The following is a 19,666-nucleotide window of genomic DNA, read 5'->3' on the forward strand; positions in this document are numbered from 1 at the left end:
GGAACAGAAATATTCAGAGCCAGGACAGAGAAAAATAACATTGTAAATCAGAGTGATAACATATAATCAGGCAAGTAGATAAGAAAAGAAGAGCTAGAGATTTAGGTATATGCTATAGAACCTAACTAGCGTGGTGGAGGCTCTGGGCTCCATCCCTAGCATGAGGAAGCAGGGGCGAGAATTAAGCAAAGAGGAAGACTGCAGATTAGGGTAAGGAGAATTCACCATAGCTTTGTTTGGGGACAATGCCCAGGATCTCTGTTGTTATGTGTTAAACAGAGATGATGTCTATTCATACACCTTTGAGCACTGCTGAGGTCATCAGAGGTGATACTTGAGGGAATGCTGACCTGCATAAGTTGTCATACTGCCTAATGACTCTCCATTTTAAATTTGTTGGCTTTGTTCATTTCCAACACTGGGACCATTCACACTCTTACCTTACATTTCCAGACCTCTTTGGATCAGTATAAATCCCAAAGAGATGTGAACTTATATAGGAAAATGCACTCAATATTTGTGTATCGTCTGCATGGAAAGTAATTGAACTCTAAATGTGGAACATTCTACTCACTTGCTTTCCTTTCCTCCGTTTCCTCCAGCTGGAAATCCCCAGAAACAACTCTGGCCATGTACATATAGGCCTGATCACCTCAATTCTAGAAATAAAACAGGACAAAAAGCTCCCTGAGCAGAAACATCAATATTCAGAGAGTCCCTTAGTGATACACTCCCCCACCACCCCCCCACCACCAATCTGTGTGTTTAGGTACATGTTCCAACTCTCCCCACTTTGATTTCTGTGGTGGTCATTTCTTACATTAATCAAGAAGAAAAGACAAAGTACACCCTTCTCAAAGAAAACCACTGTTCACAGACGTGGCATAGTGACTGTCCTCTAACCTCCCTGCTGATGAGTGGACAGCTAGCTGGCACCCAACCCTCCCTCTTCCTCTAGCTCAAATGCTAAGCTTATAGCAACAGCTCCAACCACAAGCCACTGACTACCATATACAAATGATTAATTTCCAGCCTTCTGCTTTCCTTTAAAGAGTCAGCTGTCATGTACTGCCAGCCCGTGACTCACTCTAGGGCCTTTGCCCCAGGGAAATGAGTACTCAAGATTGCTGTGCTCTAGGCCCCTCCTAAACCAAGGCAGTGCGTTGTTCTAGGATGACACAGCACTGAAGCATCCTGGCTAATTCCCAGTTGATATTCTGCCAACCCATGAGCCATTGCTTCAGAGCATAAGAACTGAGACAGAAGACAGTTTGTGTGGCTTTGACAATGCAGAACATGCTTAAGCCAGCTGTGGCATGTGTGCACTGTGTCAGAGAGCTCGGGAGTCTTCAGTTGTGGTTCAGGGAGAACAAAGGCCATGTACAGCTTGATTTCATGACTTGGCATTGTGCTTGTGAGGGAGTACAGAGGTTTTCATAAACCTTGAGAACTGATCCTGAAGTTGTCCCTCTAACGTGATGCTTAGCCCACCATCAATGATTTGTTCATCTTCATTGACTGTTGCAAGTTTTAGATGACTAGGATTGCTTTCCCTGTGTACTTTGCAAGCAGTCATATATCATACTAAAATCTTGTTGTTTTTAAATGAAGATTTCATATTAGGAGCAAGCATTGGCAGCCACATTCTGATCCTCATTTTCTCAGCTCCTCCTCATTGCAGGCCTTTAACTTCCCGAATCAGGTTGGCTGCTGTTAGCTTTGGCAACACTTTGTACTGCTGAGGCCACAGACAGATGAGTTGCCTATTGCCTAACTAAATCAAGCTAGAATGTACCATTCGCAGCATCCCTACTACCAAAGTATACCCTGCCACTGCTTGTCAGTATGTCTTGAGGATGGATATATTATTGGTGCTCATCTGTCTAAAGGCAACAAACATGGTAGATATGTATAGGAGCTAAGAGACTCTGATATGTTACCTCATATAAATAAACACAAACAATACGAATTCTAGCCTATACAATGATTTTTCTATGGGTGCTGAGGAATCACTTAGGTCCTCATGCTTGTGAGGTAAACACTTTAGTAACAGCTATTTCCTCAGCTTTAAATTCTAGTCTGCATAGTAATTTTTTTATATTATAAACCTTTACATTGTTAGCAACCATACTATGGACAAATTCATTAATAATTTTCTAAGGCTGTCAATTACTGTATTTGTTATGAAGTAATTTCATATCATCTTAATGGAGTCAAATCAGTTTTATAGAAGATTTTTTTTTTCCAAAGTAGGAATGTTACCACCAAGATAACTTAGGGTTGAACGTGAATGCTGACATTTAAGCTTGTGTTAAAATCTGAAGATCCGACATTAAAAAAATAAGCTAGTTCCTTTAATCAATAAAATAATAAGATTAAGTATTAGCTTCTTCATAATGACTAGTAATTTCTTTGCCTCACTCCAATAAATTAAAAGTTACTTTTTCTGACAAGCTTCTAGTATGTTTCTAATGATTTTAGGGAATGATGATTCTAAAAGGATCCTAAAACAAAACCTAGTAAAACTTAATTTTTAAGATATTCTTTGTAGCAATTTCATGAGTTAAGAAACACTATTGTGAAATCAAGAAAAGATATCATTAAGCCAGGCATTGTCGCACATACCTTTAATCCTAGCACTTGGGAGGCAGAGGTAGGAGGCTGGCTGTGAGTTTAAGACCAGCCTGAGACAACATAGTAAATTCCAGGTCAGCCTGAACTGGAGTGAGACCCTACATTGGGGAAAAGAAAAAAGAAAGTAAGAAAAAGAGAAAGGAAGGAAGGAAAGAGAAAAAAGAAAAGTTATCATCAGATTCAATTGATCAAAGTCACAAATGTATTGATCATTGATTTTATTAAAATTGGACATTTTAATATAATGGACAAAGCTTTTCTAAGAACTACAAAAAAAAAAGTAATGTGATTTTCTCACAAGAAACTTGTAATTTAACTGGGAAGGCAGCTGACATGGAATACAAAACTTAATAAGAAAACAAACAAGTGGCATGCTTTAAACTCAAAACAGTGTCGAAGTGTAGCACATGGGTTATCAACTGTCACCCAAGTGCTATAGGCACTGCAAGCCTTAGAGAAGAATTTACTAAAGGTGTAAGATTTAAGTGGGGGTCAGCTATTACTATTTTAATTAATTGTTGACTCAGAATTGAAGCAAATTATGTTTCATGTTTGTATTGATGGTTTTGCTTCCATCTACTTACCTACCCACAGCTACAGCACTGATTCATGTGCCTCTCAGTTTACAGAGTTTACTAAAGGCCATTTTTCTACACATGATGAATGTGGCAGTTGATGTCCTCATGTATAGGGTTGATTGAGCTAAACAGCTAAAGTATAAATAATCACGTAGAGTTGAATGTCTCAATGCAGGATATCAGGATACTGTCTTAACTTTGAAGCCATAAATATATTCATTAACACTGGCTAAACTTAAAGTTTTTTTTAATTTTTTTTTGTTTGTTTTTTATTTATTTGAGAGTGACAGAGAGAGAGAGAAAGAAGCAGAGAAAGAGAGAGAGAAAGAGAATGGGCGTGCCAGGGCCTCCAACTACTGCAAATGAACTCCAAACGCATGTGCCCCCTTGTGCATCTGGCCTACATGACTCCTGGGGAATCCCTCCTCAAACTGGGGTCCTTAGGCTTCACAGGCAAGCGCTTAACCGCTAAGCCATCTCTTGAGCCCTAAACTTAAAGTGTTTTTTTTTTATTTTATTTATTTATTTGAGAGTGACAGACAGAGAAAGAAAGAGGCAGAGAGAGAGAGAGAGAGAGAGAGAGAGAGAATGGGCACGCCAGGGCCTCCAGCCACTGCAAACGAACTCCAGATGCATGCTCCCCCTTGTGCATCTGGCTAACGTGGGTCCTGGGGAATTGAGCCTTGAACCGGGGTCCGTAGGCTTCACAGGCAAGTGCTTAACTGCTAAGCCATCTCTCCAGCCCAACTTAAAGTTTTTAATACCGCAGATTGTCAAGTTGATAAAGGCGTTAGTATAAGCAAGTTGACCTTCCAGATGACTTATTTCGTTGCAAACTGGATGTAGTACTTACTAAAGAGCCTTTTACCAAGGAGCTACCTCAAATTCCTAGTAAAATGCAAGTTCTGAATATGAGGGCTTGGGATGGGACTTGAGCATGTGTGTTCTCCAGGAGAGGGGATGCTGCAGTCTGTGCACTCTGAGGAGTAGGACCATGGAGAAAGAAAGAACACACTGGCTCCATGAGGGTTGGAGCCGACTTAATATCCTGGTTAGGGAAAGTAGCAATAGCATTAGAAGAAAAGTTCATGGGGTTTTGTCTGTTATTTTAACCCAACTCTTTGTTTGCCTTTAGCACGAAAGCAAGAGATTATCAAAGTCACTGAGCAACTGATTGAAGCTATCAACAATGGGGACTTTGAAGCTTACACGTGAGTATAGGCACATTTATTGTGCTTTCACACACTGGGCAAAATATATTGTTTATACCAATGCAATTTTCCATGTACCTGAAATCCTGCACATTTAACCTTAGATTGGACACATCAACAGCAGCTTTATTTCATACAAATAGCAAAAAGCTCTCAAAAAAAAAAAAAGAAAGAAAGAAATGGATTTAAGATTTCAAAAGAGTGATACCCAACTCTGATCCACAGATTGGGGAGGCGTTTGTAAGTGAAGTTTCTTTGTAACCACTCACAGCTCCATGTGAAAGCTGAGCACCCAGACAGAGAGTACATGTAGACAGAGACACATAAAACAAAATCGCTTAAGAAGTGTATTCCTTTGTAGTTCTGCTGGGACACAGAAGGAAAAATACAAGATGGCATCAAGCAGTCTCCTCCTCCTTTCAATCAGTGTGGCTCAACTTTACCTGCATCTCTTTTACTAATGAAAATTTTAGTTGAAGAAAGACTTAGTTCAGATTATAAACTCTATAGACTATGTAAGGAAATTACTTTGCTAGAGTGAAAATAAACTATTTAATTTAAATAGGGAATGAAGGCTTACTATACAAATGATGTGAGTCAATAAGGTAGCTATTTGGAGATAAATTCATCAAAACCTTCTCCTTGCTCAATATAACTCAGTGATAGAGTTAAATCCAAAAATGTGATTAATTCTGATCTATATTTAGAAAGTTTAAAAGGATAGGAAGAATATAAGATGAGAAGTAAACCAAATTAATCTACCCAAATAGACAAAACTGGTATACTTTAATTTAAATAGTCAAAAATCAAAGAAACAAACAATAAACATACACATCTATGCCATAGAACATGTTCTTGTTTATATGATTTTTTTCATTATAATGTTGTTAGACCTGTATGATTTTCTAAATAATAAGAATATCCTGGCTTAGGGAAATGGCTCAGCCGTTAAAAGCACTAGCAAAGTCTGAGAGCCCAGATTCAATTCCCCAGGACCCACATAAAGCTGGATGTACAGTGGCACATGTGTCTGGAGTTTGCAGCAACATGAGGCCCTATTGTACCCATACTTTCATTTTTTTTCTTTGTTTCTCTCTCTCTGTCTCAAATAAAAATATTCTTTAAATGAAGAGTAAGAATATCCTTTATAAAAACCATCTTTTACAATATCATTCTCCTGTTAAAGGTAAAATTTTGTGCTTTGCTTTTGGTTCATGATTAAGTGCAGTTGTAGTCAGGAAAATCATACTTCCTATATTTTCAGATAATGTAAAATAGGATATTTCAACAATGCAATGCCTTTCGAGTACATTATCTCACTAATTCCTTTGCCTATAGAAGCCTGTAATCTGGCCTAGTTTTTATTGTATTTTAAGGCCCAAGAAAAATACAAGATTTTCATTCAGAAGCTTTTTGGATGGAATAATATAATCTGGCCTAGTTTTTATTGTATTTTCAGGCCCAAGGAAAATACAAGATTTTCATTCAGAAGCTTTTTGGATGGAAGAATATACTGGTGGAGGTCTCTCAGCTGGTCTATAAACTGCCTATTCACAGAACCCCCAACATATTCAAAATATTATGAATCTTTGTTAATTTAAAACCTAGTGCAGGAAATAGATGATAGAGAGATAGACAGACAATAGGGAAAGAAAAGAAAACGAGGCTTTCAAGTATATTGTTTCTTTTGAGATAGAGTAAAAAGCTTCATTATAACTGTAATTCTTGATGATCTTAGAGCTGATGTGAGATAGCAAGAAATTTTGGATCTGTGACACTGACAACCAAAATCCATATTTATAGAGGAAAGGAATCAACAGAACAAATAGAAATATTATTTGTTCCCATTTTGCTCCTTAAGGTAGTGTATATATTTGAATTGAGCCCCAAAATGGTTGCCCAACAGACATCATTAAACAAAGTTTATCCCTCTCCACACAGAAGATGATTGATATGATCTCCTACCTTAAAATATTCTTCACAAATTGCCAACTATACTTCTTTTTTTGTCTTGTTTGTAATTTTGAGACAAGGTCTCATGATGCACTAGACTGGCCTCAAACACTTGGTCCTCCTGTTTTCATTCCCAAGTTCTGGTATGACAGGTTTGTGTCACCATACCTGGCTTACCAGCCTACTGCTTCCAAATTTTATGAACAATGTTGTGCTTGAAGAGTCATGGGAAGTCATACTTTAGAAATTTGTTTCCCTGTTAATTGGTTAAGCAATTTTGTCTCCTATGTTGAGAAGTTTTCATATGATATTAGATAGATTTCATATGAAACTAGATGTCCAAACGGCCATTCATTATATAGCCACTTGAACAAATTAATAAATAGGCCAAAATCCTTTGATATTTTTCTCATCTGCCTTGTGAACCCACTAATTTTCCAAACCCAGGTTTGTTTGTTTTGTCTTTGTTTTTTTGAGGTAGGGTCTTACTCTAGCCCAGGCTGAGGTAGGACTCATTCTGTAGTCCCTGGCTAGCCTCGAACTCATGGTGATCCTCCTATCTCTGCACCACCATGCCAGGACCAAATCCAGATTTTGGTACCTTCTCTGAGAGGACTGTCCTGATGATACCAGGGGGAAGGAAATAGCCCCTGCCCCAAAGGACTTACACAATACCCAGTAACTGAGTCCTCACTACACCAACTCACTAGCCATCATCCTATTCAGCGGGTTCTTAGTGGAATGCCATGGTCACTGATGCTCTCCTCCTGCTGACACCATTCCACATGTCTGGAAACCTCTTGCTCATTCTTCAAAGTCTAACTCAAATTTCCTCTCTCTCTTAAATCTTTCCTGTCCAATGTAAACTAGCTCCAAGCACTTTGCAATAACTTCTGCTTAAGTGTTAATTGCACTGTAATTGCTTGTTTTGAAGAATACACTTAACACGGGAGATGTTCAATAGTTTTTTATTGAATAAATACATTTCTCCAAAGACAGCCCACTGGGTTTTTCTGAATATTGGGAATTGTAAACCCTAGTGTTGAATTATAACTATAGGATTAAAAAGAAAACTTTTGAGTGAATTTTAACATCCTATTAATTTTATTTTGAAAATAAACAAAACAAACATTTTTTTTAGTGTTTGGGAGGGGATATGTGTATGTACATACATGTGAAGGCCAGGACACCCTCGAGTGTCCTTTCAGAAGGCCTTTTACATTGTTTGAAGCAGGATTTCTCATTGGTCTGCAACTTGCCTAATTAGGCTACATTGGATAGCCAATGAGGCTGAGAGAACTTTCTGCTACCTCCTCCCCAGTGCTGGGATTATACTCCTGGCTTTTTACAAGGGTTCAAACTCAGGTCCTCATGCTTGCTTGCAAGGCAGACACTTTACCAACTAAGAGATGTCCCCAGCCCCCTCAATTGTGATGTTTATCCCACTTGCAGTGCATCTTAGACCTTAATTAGGACTTTGAGAAGATTTGAAAAGTGATAAACTTAAGTCAAAATTTAGAAAACCTGGAAAATTCATCTTGGAAATTAGGAAGCAATGTTTTTTTTTTTTCTGTTTTTTGTTTTTTTTTTTTTTAATTTATTTGCAAGCAGAGATAGGCAGGAAGAGACAGAGAGAAAGAAGCAGAGAGAGAGAGAGGGAGGGAGGGAGGGAGGAGGGAGGGAGGAAGAAAGAAAGAAAGAAAGAAAGAAAGAAAGAAAGAAAGAAGGAAGGAAGGAAGGAAGGAAGGAAGGAAGGAAGGAAGGAAGGAAGGAAGGAAGGAAAGAAAGTAGAGCCTCTTTCCGTCACTGACTAATCAATACAAATGCTTACGTGTTAAACAAGTGTTAACCTGTTGATTTATTGATTAATTGTTTGTTTACTGCAGAAAAATCTGTGACCCTGGCCTTACAGCCTTTGAACCTGAAGCTCTAGGCAACTTGGTGGAAGGCATGGATTTTCACCGCTTCTACTTTGAAAATGGTACATTCATTTTAAATTTTGTTATGTGCTGGTTCCAGCTTTCTTTGAATCCTTCCAAAATTGCAAATTCTTTGGGTCTTTTCTGACATGTTGTTTTTAATCTTCATCTTTCGTTAAAAACTTTATTTAATTGAAAGAGAGAGGGAGAATCAGACAAAGAGAGAATGAGTATGGGTGTGCCAGGGCTTCTTGCCACTGCAAATGCAGTCCAAATGCATGTGCCACTTATGCATCTGGCTGTACTTGGATTCTGGGGAATAGAACTCAGATCCTTAGGCTTTGTGGGCAAGTGCTTTAACTGCTTAGCCATCTCTCCAGCCCCTTCTCCAGTATTTCATATCATAAATTTTCATGTTTGAGATTAATGTGTGTATGTATGTATGTATGTATGTATGTATGTATGTATGTATGTATCACTTAAAGCTTGTTATATTTTGAAAATATTTGCAAATATGTAAAATAATATTAAATAATAGTGAAAAAATCTTATAATTCAAATGATAGTTCAAAAATATACTATTTCAAATTTTACAAAATTGTTAATGAATGAAAAAAAAAAGGAACCACAACATGCCAGAATATCCAACATCGAAGAGTCCTGGCACATATCTACTGCTTATTTTCAAAATAGTATCAATGAAGATGAGCAATCAGATAAAAATGTTCACTCAAACTGCACATGTTTTAATGGACTCAAGGGAAATATGCACATTTCAGAGAAGTTGACAAAATGTGTCTGCAAGAAGAACAAGAGAAAGAGAGGAGGAGGAGGGAGGGAGGGAGGAAACAGATCTGTGTAAACCAATAATTACCCTCTCTCTTAGTCCTCACATCACACTTTTTGTTTGTGCTTTCATGTTATACAATGTGAATTGAATATATTTCCCTGAGTTCCTATTGAATTAAGCAGTAATTGTCATAATGATTGAGATAATTAAGCTCACTTGTAACTGTAAGCCTGACAATAATGTCTTCCGTGACATGCATTAAGATGTGTTAAATCAATTCCTTTTTCCTACATGTACTGTTTTCAAATAAACATGCAATTAAGTGGTAATTCACATGAACAAAGTACCCACAAATATTTTCTTTATCCCAGTGCTCTGACTAAAGCATCTCTGTCTCCCTCTGACCCTCTGTCCATACCATCTCATTTCTAACAAAATAGTTTATCAATCAATATTTAACCTATTTCAATATAACCAAGTACATTATTAAGTTCCATGACTATATATTCTTCATAATAGTGTATTCTTTTTATTTGACTATAACATTTTGAGTAATTTGAATAGGTAATTTCTGAGAATGGGAAACATATTTGGATAATACCTGAAACACTTCAACCTGTTCTAGTGATCTATGAAACATCATAAATGGGAATTTTGCATGAGGTCTTTAAATCTCATGTCAATATGAATGGGCTCCTAGTATTCAAACACCAAAGACTGATTATTATGATATAATTACAAATGGATTATGATGGAATGGAAGAATCATAGAAAGTGGCCCCAAAATAAATTCTTGTTCTGGCCAGTCTTACTTGAAGACTGTGATTTCCATATTGATACTTGAGATATTCTCCTCTCTCATGTTATTCACTAAAACACTACCACAGAACATTATGTCATCTACCCATGGGTCATTCAGTGCACCTGAGCCAAATTTTCTTCTTGTCTATCCATGTTACAGCTCATTTCTTGTTATATCCTGCTAGAGATAAATGCATCTCTTTTGGGACTGGGAGGTGGCTCAATGGTTAACTGTACTAGCTTGCAAAGCCTACCAGCCTCTAGTTCAATTCCCTAGCCACCCATGTAAATCTGTATATGCATTTATTTATGCAATAACAAGGGACACACACACACACACACACACACAGAGAGAGAGAGAGAGAGAGAGAGAGAGAGAGAGAGAGAGAGAGAGAGAGAGAGAAAGTAGATAATGCATCTGTGTAGCTTTTTCCTCCCAGTCAGAATTCCCACAGTAGCACAAATTGTCTCTAAAGAGAAGCAGAGAAAACAAAGTCAAAAGTAGATCTACTTTGTCCTCTCATTCTTTGTACTTCATGAATGCTCAGACTTCACTTAATGCAAAGAAGTGAATTAATTAAACAGTGAATAAATAACATTAATCACAACTGAAGGTATTCCTAATTTTGATTGACTTTCCATCACACCCACCTTATTTTTTTCTCTCTCTGCTCTTCTCTTTCAGCTTTGTCCAAAAGCAATAAGCCCATCCACACCATCATCCTGAACCCCCATGTGCATCTGGTGGGTGACGATGCTGCCTGCATAGCGTACATTAGGCTCACACAGTACATGGATGGCAGTGGGATGCCAAAGACGATGCAGTCAGAAGAGACTCGGGTGTGGCACCGCCGGGATGGGAAGTGGCAGAACGTTCATTTTCATCGCTCGGGGTCACCAACAGTACCCATCAAGTAAATATTTCCAAGATACCAGGTTTTTGTTAATAGGCCCATGGTCAGCTTCTTGTTATTCCATCATTCATAGCATGGCATCTGGCATTTAATGCTAGTGGTTGGTCACACTGATGGAAATAAAGGCCTTCATAGACAGAGCTATAATTGTTTGGAAAGATCAAGCAGACCAGCTGTCTGTGAGTTGGAGTGTCCATAAAACAGTGGCTGGTAGTTTTTGCTAGAAACTAATAAGTTCCTGAGTTATCAGAGTTTAATCAGGAGGATTTGTGGGATGAGGCACAATATTGGCAACTTCCCATTCACAATTTGCAAAGAAAAAGGATGTGAGAGGGAAGTATAGAACAGAGTTTCTAACATTGCCAATGTACTGTTAGAATCTTCACTGTTTATTCTTGGGGCTCAGTTACTTACTTACATGAGAAAAATGTATGAGACAGCAGTTACATAGAACATATCAGGCATTACATTGTGTTCTCACCACTCTATTTCAGTGTCAGGTTTGACTTTCAGTCAATTACCACAGAAATATCCATTTATCCTAGGAGCCCCTACCACATGCCAGATACAGTGTGAGATGAAAGGCGGTGTCCTCAAGGAGCACAAGGGTTATCTAATGGAGCTTATAACTAACTGCAGAGTCAGGGAACCCATCAAACTCTTTAGAACAGTTTGCATATGCACTGTGCATGGAAAATAGACTTCCTATAGATCTTACTTGAGTGGAATTTGAAGACATGTAAGGGGAGAAAGAAGAAACAGGAGAGTATCTAAGCCAGAAGAACATCTTGAAGAAAAGTTACATCAAGACCTTAGATAACAGGATACAGCTCTGCAGATAAAGACAAAAAATCAGCCAAAGAATGACAAAAAATATGTTGAAGTCCCTTCCAAAAAACAATAAACATTTAATCAAGAGGAAAACACAAAAGCAATAAGAAGATAATAAAGTTTTTGAATATTTCTGGGTTTTTTGTTGTTTTATTTTTTGTTTTTTGTTGTTGTTGTTGGTTTTTTTTTTTTTTCTTATTAGGAAAAAATACAGCACAAATTGCCAGTTAATATAGATAGGATAATTTATGTAGAAGTAGGACTGTGTGTTTTTGAAGTTCCCTGACATGGTCATGGGATAGAGCCTATTTAAGAAAACTTCCTTTTATGCCAGGTAGTTTAAATGGGGCTTCTCTTAATAGGCCACCCTGTATTCCAAATGGGAAAGAAAACTTCTCAGGAGGCACCTCTTTGTGGCATAACATCTAAGGCCTGACAGCCATTCACATGCGGGTCTTGTAAGTAGCATCGCACTCTGTGGCACATGGTGATTGGAGCTAATGACAAAAGCTGCATGGCCAGGTGTCCTCCCTTTGAGGACATTTGCTCTGCATTATGTTCAACAAAACACAGACAAGGTCTTTGAAAATCCATTGCAAGTTTTGCATGAGCTTTGAAATCTAATCTTTAAACCTGTTTTATAGCATTGTCCTTATTTTGAAGGTACCTTTAAAAGAAGTACCTTTTTTTTTTCAGCATTTCAGCTTTAGCATCCTAGCATTCTCACATCAAAAGTCAGTTGTATCTGGCTCAATTCAGACAACTCTCAATTATCCAGACCTGCTTACATGAAGCTATAGAATGCTTCAGTGTCTCAGTATTTATACTTACTTTTTTTTTTTTTTTTTTTTGATGTTGTGATTCTTGTGAGCAGCTGGCTGAGCGAGGTAAATGTGCATGTTAAATTTTTCCCACCTTGCTGAGTATGATGGTACTTGGTCACCAGACAGGCCACAAGAGAAAGTCAAGCTGAACTTTAACACACAAAGTAGGTAATTCCCGAGGATAATTGAAAGTTGACTGTCATTGCATCCACGCCTGTGTTGTTTATAAAGTCTTATTTAAGCTATGGTTAGGACACAGGTATTTATGGTGCCATTGATATTTTCCCCATGCCAAGAAGGAACCACATCAGAACTTCAACAAATTGTCTTATCAGCTGTTGCTTTAAAGAACTGAACAAAAATTAATCAAGTGTTGGCTGGAGAGATGGCTCAGCAGTTAAGGCACTTGCCTTCAGACCCTAATGACCTAAGTTCAATTCCCCAATACCCATGTAAAGCCTGATGCACAAAAGAAGAAGAAGTAGCACTTGCATTTGCAGTGGCTGGAGGCCCTGGCATGCGGATTTTCTCTGTTTCTCTTCTGTTTCTCTCTCTGCTTGCAAATACATACATACATATATACATACATACATACATATATACAAACATACATATTAAATTTCTCAAACAAATTTCCAATATTTTCCACTTTTTTAAAAAATATTTTTATTTATTTTCAAGCAGAGAGATAGACAGAGAGACAGACAGAGAATGGCCGTGCTAGATAGAACATAGTGCCACTGCAAATAAACTCCAGGTATATGCACCAGTTTGTCCATCTGGCTTTAGGTGGGTAGTGGAAATTGAACCTGGGTCATTAGGGTTTGCAGGCAAGCACCTTAACTACTGAACCATCTCTCCAACCCAGCTGTCTTCACATTTAAGGCTATATTTCTTGTTCAATTGACTTTTAGGTTTGATTTCTCAAGAAGTCTAAGTGTAATGAATGCAGCTTAGGGCAAACTTAGAGTCTTTTTCAACCAAGTCATACTATTAATTTATTAAATTTGTCTAGTAAACATGAATGCATAAAATTTATACCTAGACATAACAAAGTGATTGATTCCAGTAACCCTGACATTTTATTTTTAGCTTAGCTTTGTATAAACAAATAGATATGGATTGCCTATATTACTGTTGTCTTTGTTGAACATGTGTGTTTATTCTTCTAATGATCGCAAGCAGTGATCTCATACATAGTGTTTTTGATGTAATTCTTAGCTAAGCTATAAAATTGTAGCCTAGTAACATCTGTGGAAAAAAAACTTTTTTGTAAAAAACTATCACTTACTTCTTTTTCGCTTTCTCCTTTCAGTTAATTCTCAAGAGTGCCACTTCCACGTTCTGTTTCCAAGGCACCTGGAAGGTGACCCTGGCCTGGCCTCTCCTCCTCTTCATGCATGTTTCTGAGTGCATGAAGTTGTGAAGGTCCTACATGTCATGCATATGTGACACATCACCTGATCATATATTCCTTCCTACACATTGTTTACACTCCAACTACCAACCACCAGATGAGATGTTCATGCAAACTTAAGTTACTGTTGGCAAACAATGGGGGAAGGTCATATAAGAGAATTCCACAATATTACAAGTTAAACCTCATCATCAAGTTTCTCTGTTTATGCCAATATTTAAATGACAACTAAAATTATTGTTCTCTGAGTGACAGTTTCTGAGAGCAATGTAAATTTTTTTTGGAACTTTTTGTCATTAATCTGTTTTGGCTTTTCTTTCTTTAAACAAATATATATATATACCTTGAGTTTCCTGGTGTGATCCTGATTGAAATGGATGCTTTTTCTCTGAAAACTTTGGTGTTGGATAACTAAAGTGGATAAGTGGATGGTTATGTGGGAAAAAAATCACGTATGAATGTAGAAGCAAAAAATTATTGAAACCATGTTGTTTGGGTCAAACTGTAAACTGGACAAACACATCATTTACCAGTTTGATGGCTTTAGGATAGACATAATGTTGAGTTTACTGATTTTTTTTTTCTTTCTCCAATCTCTATTCTGTCTTCTTCAATTTATCCTTTGTTGTTTTTGTTTGCTTTCTTTTTCTGTTTTTCCATTATTTTCTGTTTTTACTTCTTCCCTTGGCTGGTAGTGTGGAAAAAAGTACTAGTGAAATTTGTTTAGTGAAAGTAAAATAAAAATCAAGGTCTTGGGGGAGGGAGCTAAAACTAGTACTTTTGGTCATCTTTAGGGCCCTCAAAATTATGTTAGACAAGCACAGAGTTATATTTAAGTAAACTTTTTTGTTTTAATTCTACTCAAGCTCTACTTTGGACTTTAGGCACCCTAACTATGCTGAAAGTATTAGAATTGCTGAAATTTACACTAACAGCAAGTCAGCCCCTGCTCTAACTTTATGGATGGGACTGACTGGGGCAATTGCCAGAAGACCAAGTGGAGAGCTATCGGGTCTTTGTAGAAATGCACTGTTTGTACCTTGTGGAAAGCGCCTCACTTCACTGTCTGGTTTCCTAATGTTAGAGAACTTAGGAATGTTTTCCATTCCTATAAGCCTTTTGAACTTGGTCTTTTTTAGCTTCCCTCTTGAGTCAGAGTATCATTATCTTCTTCCCAGGAGCTAGGATTTTCCAGTTTAAAACAAAAAGAAAAGGGAAATGTTTCAGTTTTCTTTGTGCTTCTCATTTCTTCTTTGTTGATTTGATTCCTGTGAGGCTTTTTCTCTGCCCTGAAATGCTTTGTAATGCATGGAATCCCCATCAATGTTGTTTTCACCATAGTTACAGTCTGCAGAAGCCTATTTTTAAAGCAAAAGCAAAAAAAAAAAAAAAAAAATGAAAATGAAAAAAAAATCTTCCTCCTTTTTCTCATTTCACCTTTCTATGTTGATTGCTAATCACCTTAGATATTGTTGCTAGTGGATATATGGTAGATGGGTTGAAGCTTTTCTGATAATTATTACATGATTTAAAACAATATATATTTAAAATAAATATATGCAGTAAATGTATTGAGCCATGTTATACTGCCAATGAGATCTGTGAAGAAGTAATGGCCTCATTTTCTCTTTTAAATTTCATTTCGTGAAGCGGCTATATGTGGCATACATGTATTTAAAAAATATAGAGGTAGAATGGGTTTTTTTCTTTTTATATTTTTAACTTAGCATGTGGTGTTGAAGTATTATTGTAGATCAAGTTTGTATTCCACACTAAGACATGAGGAAATTGTGATTTGTTCTCTCCACCACGACTGAATTACACATTTATCATCTATCATTTTGAAACACTGCAGTTTACCATGGACACTGTATATATTTCTTGCCATAATGGTAAATGACTGATTGATATATTTAAGAGTTAATAAATTTGTGATTTCTGCTGACAATGTGTCCATCTTTCTTTTTTATTTCTTTTTGTTTTTTGAGGTAGGGTCTCACTCTAGCCCAAGCTAACCTGAAATTCACTCTGTAGTCTCAGGTTGGCCTTGAACTCATGGTGATCCTCCTACCTCTGCTGGGATTAAAGGAGTGTGCCACCACACCCAGCTTCCATCTTTATTTCTTAAGAAATGGTACTGTGTGCATGATTCTGGTCACTACCAAGGGCACCTGTCCTGCCCTGCCTTGATCTCCTTTGGTATGGAACACCCTGTAGTTCTGAAAATGACAAGTTCTCTGTACACAAAACAGTGGTCTGTCCACAGAAGACTTTGCTGAAAACAAAGAAGTTAAGTAAGTGAAGTGTCCTAACACTTCTAGAAGCTCGCCCTAACCTGGAGGTTTGCTTGTTAACCCAAGTCTGAAAGCAGAACACTTTAGTGCCACCACCTTTCTTGCAAGGGCAAGCAACCCACCTATTCAACCCCACACCCTTACAAGAGCCACACACTGTTTCACTCATGTCTGATTATGGTGCTTACTTATCTTCCCCACAGTATTCTTCCTCCTGCTTGATTCTTTAGGGTAGAGTAGCATACTTGCAATAAATCTACTAGGCTTGCTTGCTCTCTCATGACATGATAGGCTTCTGCATGTTTTGTGACCCTGCCAGCAATGTTGTTTTGAAAATAAACCTTTGTGGGTTTTATGGTTGTAAAAAGATTTTATGGACAAGAACTGTATATTCATCATTGTATCCCCAAAACCAAAACAGGGCAGCAGATGATACTGATACTAAATTGTTGTTGAACTGGGGCCATGCTATAACGGAAAATCTCAAGTAAGATGATAGTGTTGGAATGAACCTTGGGCTCTGTTATCTTTGTCACGATACTCTGAGCAAGTGCATCTTCTTTCTGAATTTCAGCTTCCATATTTGTAAGATGAATATAAGCATCCTAATTTTATGATATTCTAAGGATTAGAAATAATGTATATAAAATGTGTTTGGTAGATATTAAATGCTAACTACACTGGACGTGGAGATATGTACCTGTACACTCAGCACTTGGGAGGCTAAGACAGGAAGAAGTCTTAAGCCTGGTTTAGTTACATAGCACCCTGCCTAAAAAAAAGTTTTTAGAAGGTAGTAGTTATCTATGATCTACTCAGTGGTATGAACAGTCCTACTGTTCTTACTACTCCCTGCTCAGGGGAATCGATAACTCTTGCAGGCAGTGGGCTGCTGTCTATGTAGCTTTACTATTATCACAAAGGACATAGTGATATTCAGATGTTTCAGCAAAAAGATGGGAGATATGGAGTAAGGTGTGCATCGACCCAGAAAGATGACATCTGTACATTCTGGGGAGTTTTTCAAGAATATTTGCTTTTAGTAGCTGAAAATTTAAACTTATATGTAAATAAATATAATGTAAGGATAAGCATAGAAGATGCACTTTTTGACTGATTTCACTAAATAAAAATTCTCCTGACTTCAAACCTTTTATTTATTTATTTTGTGGTTTCTTGTCTTTTTTTTTTTTTAAGTGAAGACTTGTTCTGTTCTGTTTTGTTTGAGACAGTGTCTCATGTAGCCCAGACTGACTTTAAACTGTTATGCAGAAGAAGCTGCCCAGATCTTCCTGTCTCCACCTCCTGAGCACTGGCGTTACAGGCAAGCATACTTCACTTCAGTTAAAAAGTATAAGTCATGGGCTGGAGAGATGGCTTAGTGGTTAAGCGCTTGCCTGTGAAGCCTAAGGACCCCAGTTCGAGGTTCGGTTCCCCAGGTCCCACGTTAGCCAGATGCACAAGGGGGCGCTCGCATTTGGAGTTCGTTTGCAGTGGCTGGAAGCCCTGGCGCGCCCATTCTCTCTCTCTCTATCTGTCTTTCTCCCTATGTCTGTCGCTCTCAAATAAATAAATAAATAAATAATGAACAAAAAAATATTTTTTAAAAAAAGCATAAGTCAGCACAGTTGGCACTTGGCCATTATTTCACAAATAGGCAGTCATAAACCACCTTGGCTGGTGACAACAACATGAAGGACAAACAACATTCTTGCCCTTCAGGCTGGAAAATAACTATCTAAAAAACAAAAAGGTTGGAATGTTCCCTTGCAGACAAGATCAGAAAGAACTGATGGCCATGAAGCAGTAATCTTCCCACAGAAGAACTTGCATATTAACAGCCTCCTCAAAGTATAACAAAAGCCCAGCTCTCCTAATTGCCTACAAAAGATGTTTTTTTTTTCCTTTTTTAAAAGATAAATTACTAACAATTTAAATTAAATATTTCACACAAACATCATTATTTTGGCTTTATTAATTTGAAAAGTTATAAAATTCTGCCGTACTGGCCCAGTGTTCTCTATAGCAATACACAGAACAGCTGTTGTCCTATTGTAAGGAGCAAGTGCAGTGTCCACACCTGTACCCACACATTCTGTGTTCCTTAGATTTTCCTGCTGCTCCTTGGAGCACTGGCTGGACCCCTTTCTTAAAGTCAAGGAAGGTTTCTGTTGCCACCTAAGTTCTGGTAACAGGTATGGGCACATTAGCTTTTGGAGGACAATGCTCGCCATCCCAAACCATATAGCTTAGGCAGCTGACTTCCTGTTAGACCTCTGTAGCTAAAGTATTTTGGACTATCTGACCTAATTTTAACAAGAAAATTAAGGTTTGTAAAATAAAAGTCAAAGCATGAAATTTATGAGTTATCTACAATTGCTATGTATTTCTTACTGGGCTGATTATTAACTAGATGATAATCAGTTGTTATTTTCCTAGAAAATGCATTTACTTTCTTTTCTGTGTGTGTGTGTGTGTGTGTGTGTGTGTGTGTGTGTGTGTGTGTGTGTGTTTCAGAGTCTTATATAGCCAAGTCTGGCCTCAAATTTGCTATATAGCCTAGGATGACTGAACTTCTGATCTTCCTGCCCTGACTCTGCCATGATCCTTAATTATAGGCAGGCACTCTACTAATAGAGGTACATCTGCAGCTCTCAAATTCTTTTCGTTTTTTGTTTTTGTTTTTGTTTTGAGATAGGGTCTCACTGCTCCCAAGGCTGACCTGGAATTTACTATGTAGTCTCAGGCTGACCTGCAACTCACAGCAATCCTCCTACCTCAGCCTCCGGAGTTCTGGGATTAAAGTATGTGCCACCATGCTCAACTCAAATTAGTTTTTTTAAAAAAGGTCATACTTGGGGCTGAAAAGATGGATCCGCAGTTAAGGAGCTTTCCTGCAAAGCCTACTAACCCAGACTCAATTCCCAGTATCGACATAAAGCCAGATGCACAAAGTGGCACATGTATCTGGAATTTTTTTGAAGCAGCTAGAGGCCCTGACATGCCAATTTCTCTGTTTTTTTTTTTCTATATATATCCCTCTGCCCGCAAATAAATAAATAAAATACTTTTAAAAGTTATGCTCTTTTATCCCACGCACTCTGGCTCCTATATCCCTGGGGGCCTCCCTCAAATTTTTAAATAACCAAGAACTGTGAGAAATTGTTTTATGGTGGATTTATATAAGTACTGCCAGTATAATTTGTGAAATATTTATATAAACCCCAGCAGTGTTCTATCTGTAGCCAGAGATTTAGAATATGGTTGGAGCTATAGGGGTTAATTCAGTTGCTGACACATAGTATATCGTCTAGTCCTAATCTTGGATTTTTTGCAAGGCTGTTGTGAACCTTGCTCCCTTTCTCCTTGCTCACTCAGACTCTTACAGCCACTTGTCTGCCTGGGCTGCACTCATGCTCCTGCACTTGAAGGAAGAGTGCACCCAACGTGCTGATAGGTCTCTGGACAATAGTCATGTCCAATACTCACTCATAGTGGTC

General features: G+C 37.8%; 1 protein-coding gene across 16 annotated transcripts in view; it reads left to right on the forward strand.

The window, feature by feature from the left end:
* Camk2d (calcium/calmodulin dependent protein kinase II delta) overlaps window positions 1-15,817 on the forward strand; it is a 295,467-nt gene extending 279,650 nt beyond the window's left edge. For 11 of the 16 annotated variants that reach the window (XM_045143310.1, XM_045143306.1, XM_045143304.1 and 8 more), the window contains 5 exons: window positions 4,348-4,423; window positions 8,263-8,357; window positions 10,572-10,800; window positions 11,994-12,089; window positions 13,771-15,817. In XM_045143310.1, the coding sequence (XP_044999245.1) occupies window positions 4,348-4,423; window positions 8,263-8,357; window positions 10,572-10,800; window positions 11,994-12,060 (467 nt within the window). In that variant the 3' untranslated portion in view covers window positions 12,061-12,089; window positions 13,771-15,817. Of the gene's footprint in view, window positions 1-4,347; window positions 4,424-8,262; window positions 8,358-10,571; window positions 10,805-11,993; window positions 12,090-13,770 lie in introns of those variants that run through there. The other 5 variants (XM_045143318.1, XM_045143313.1, XM_045143312.1 and 2 more) reach the window with 2 other exon arrangements.
* The last annotated feature ends 3,849 nt before the right edge of the window (window positions 15,818-19,666 follow it).

Source organism: Jaculus jaculus, chromosome 2, assembly GCF_020740685.1.
Source record: "Jaculus jaculus isolate mJacJac1 chromosome 2, mJacJac1.mat.Y.cur, whole genome shotgun sequence".
NCBI lineage: Eukaryota > Metazoa > Chordata > Mammalia > Rodentia > Dipodidae > Jaculus > Jaculus jaculus.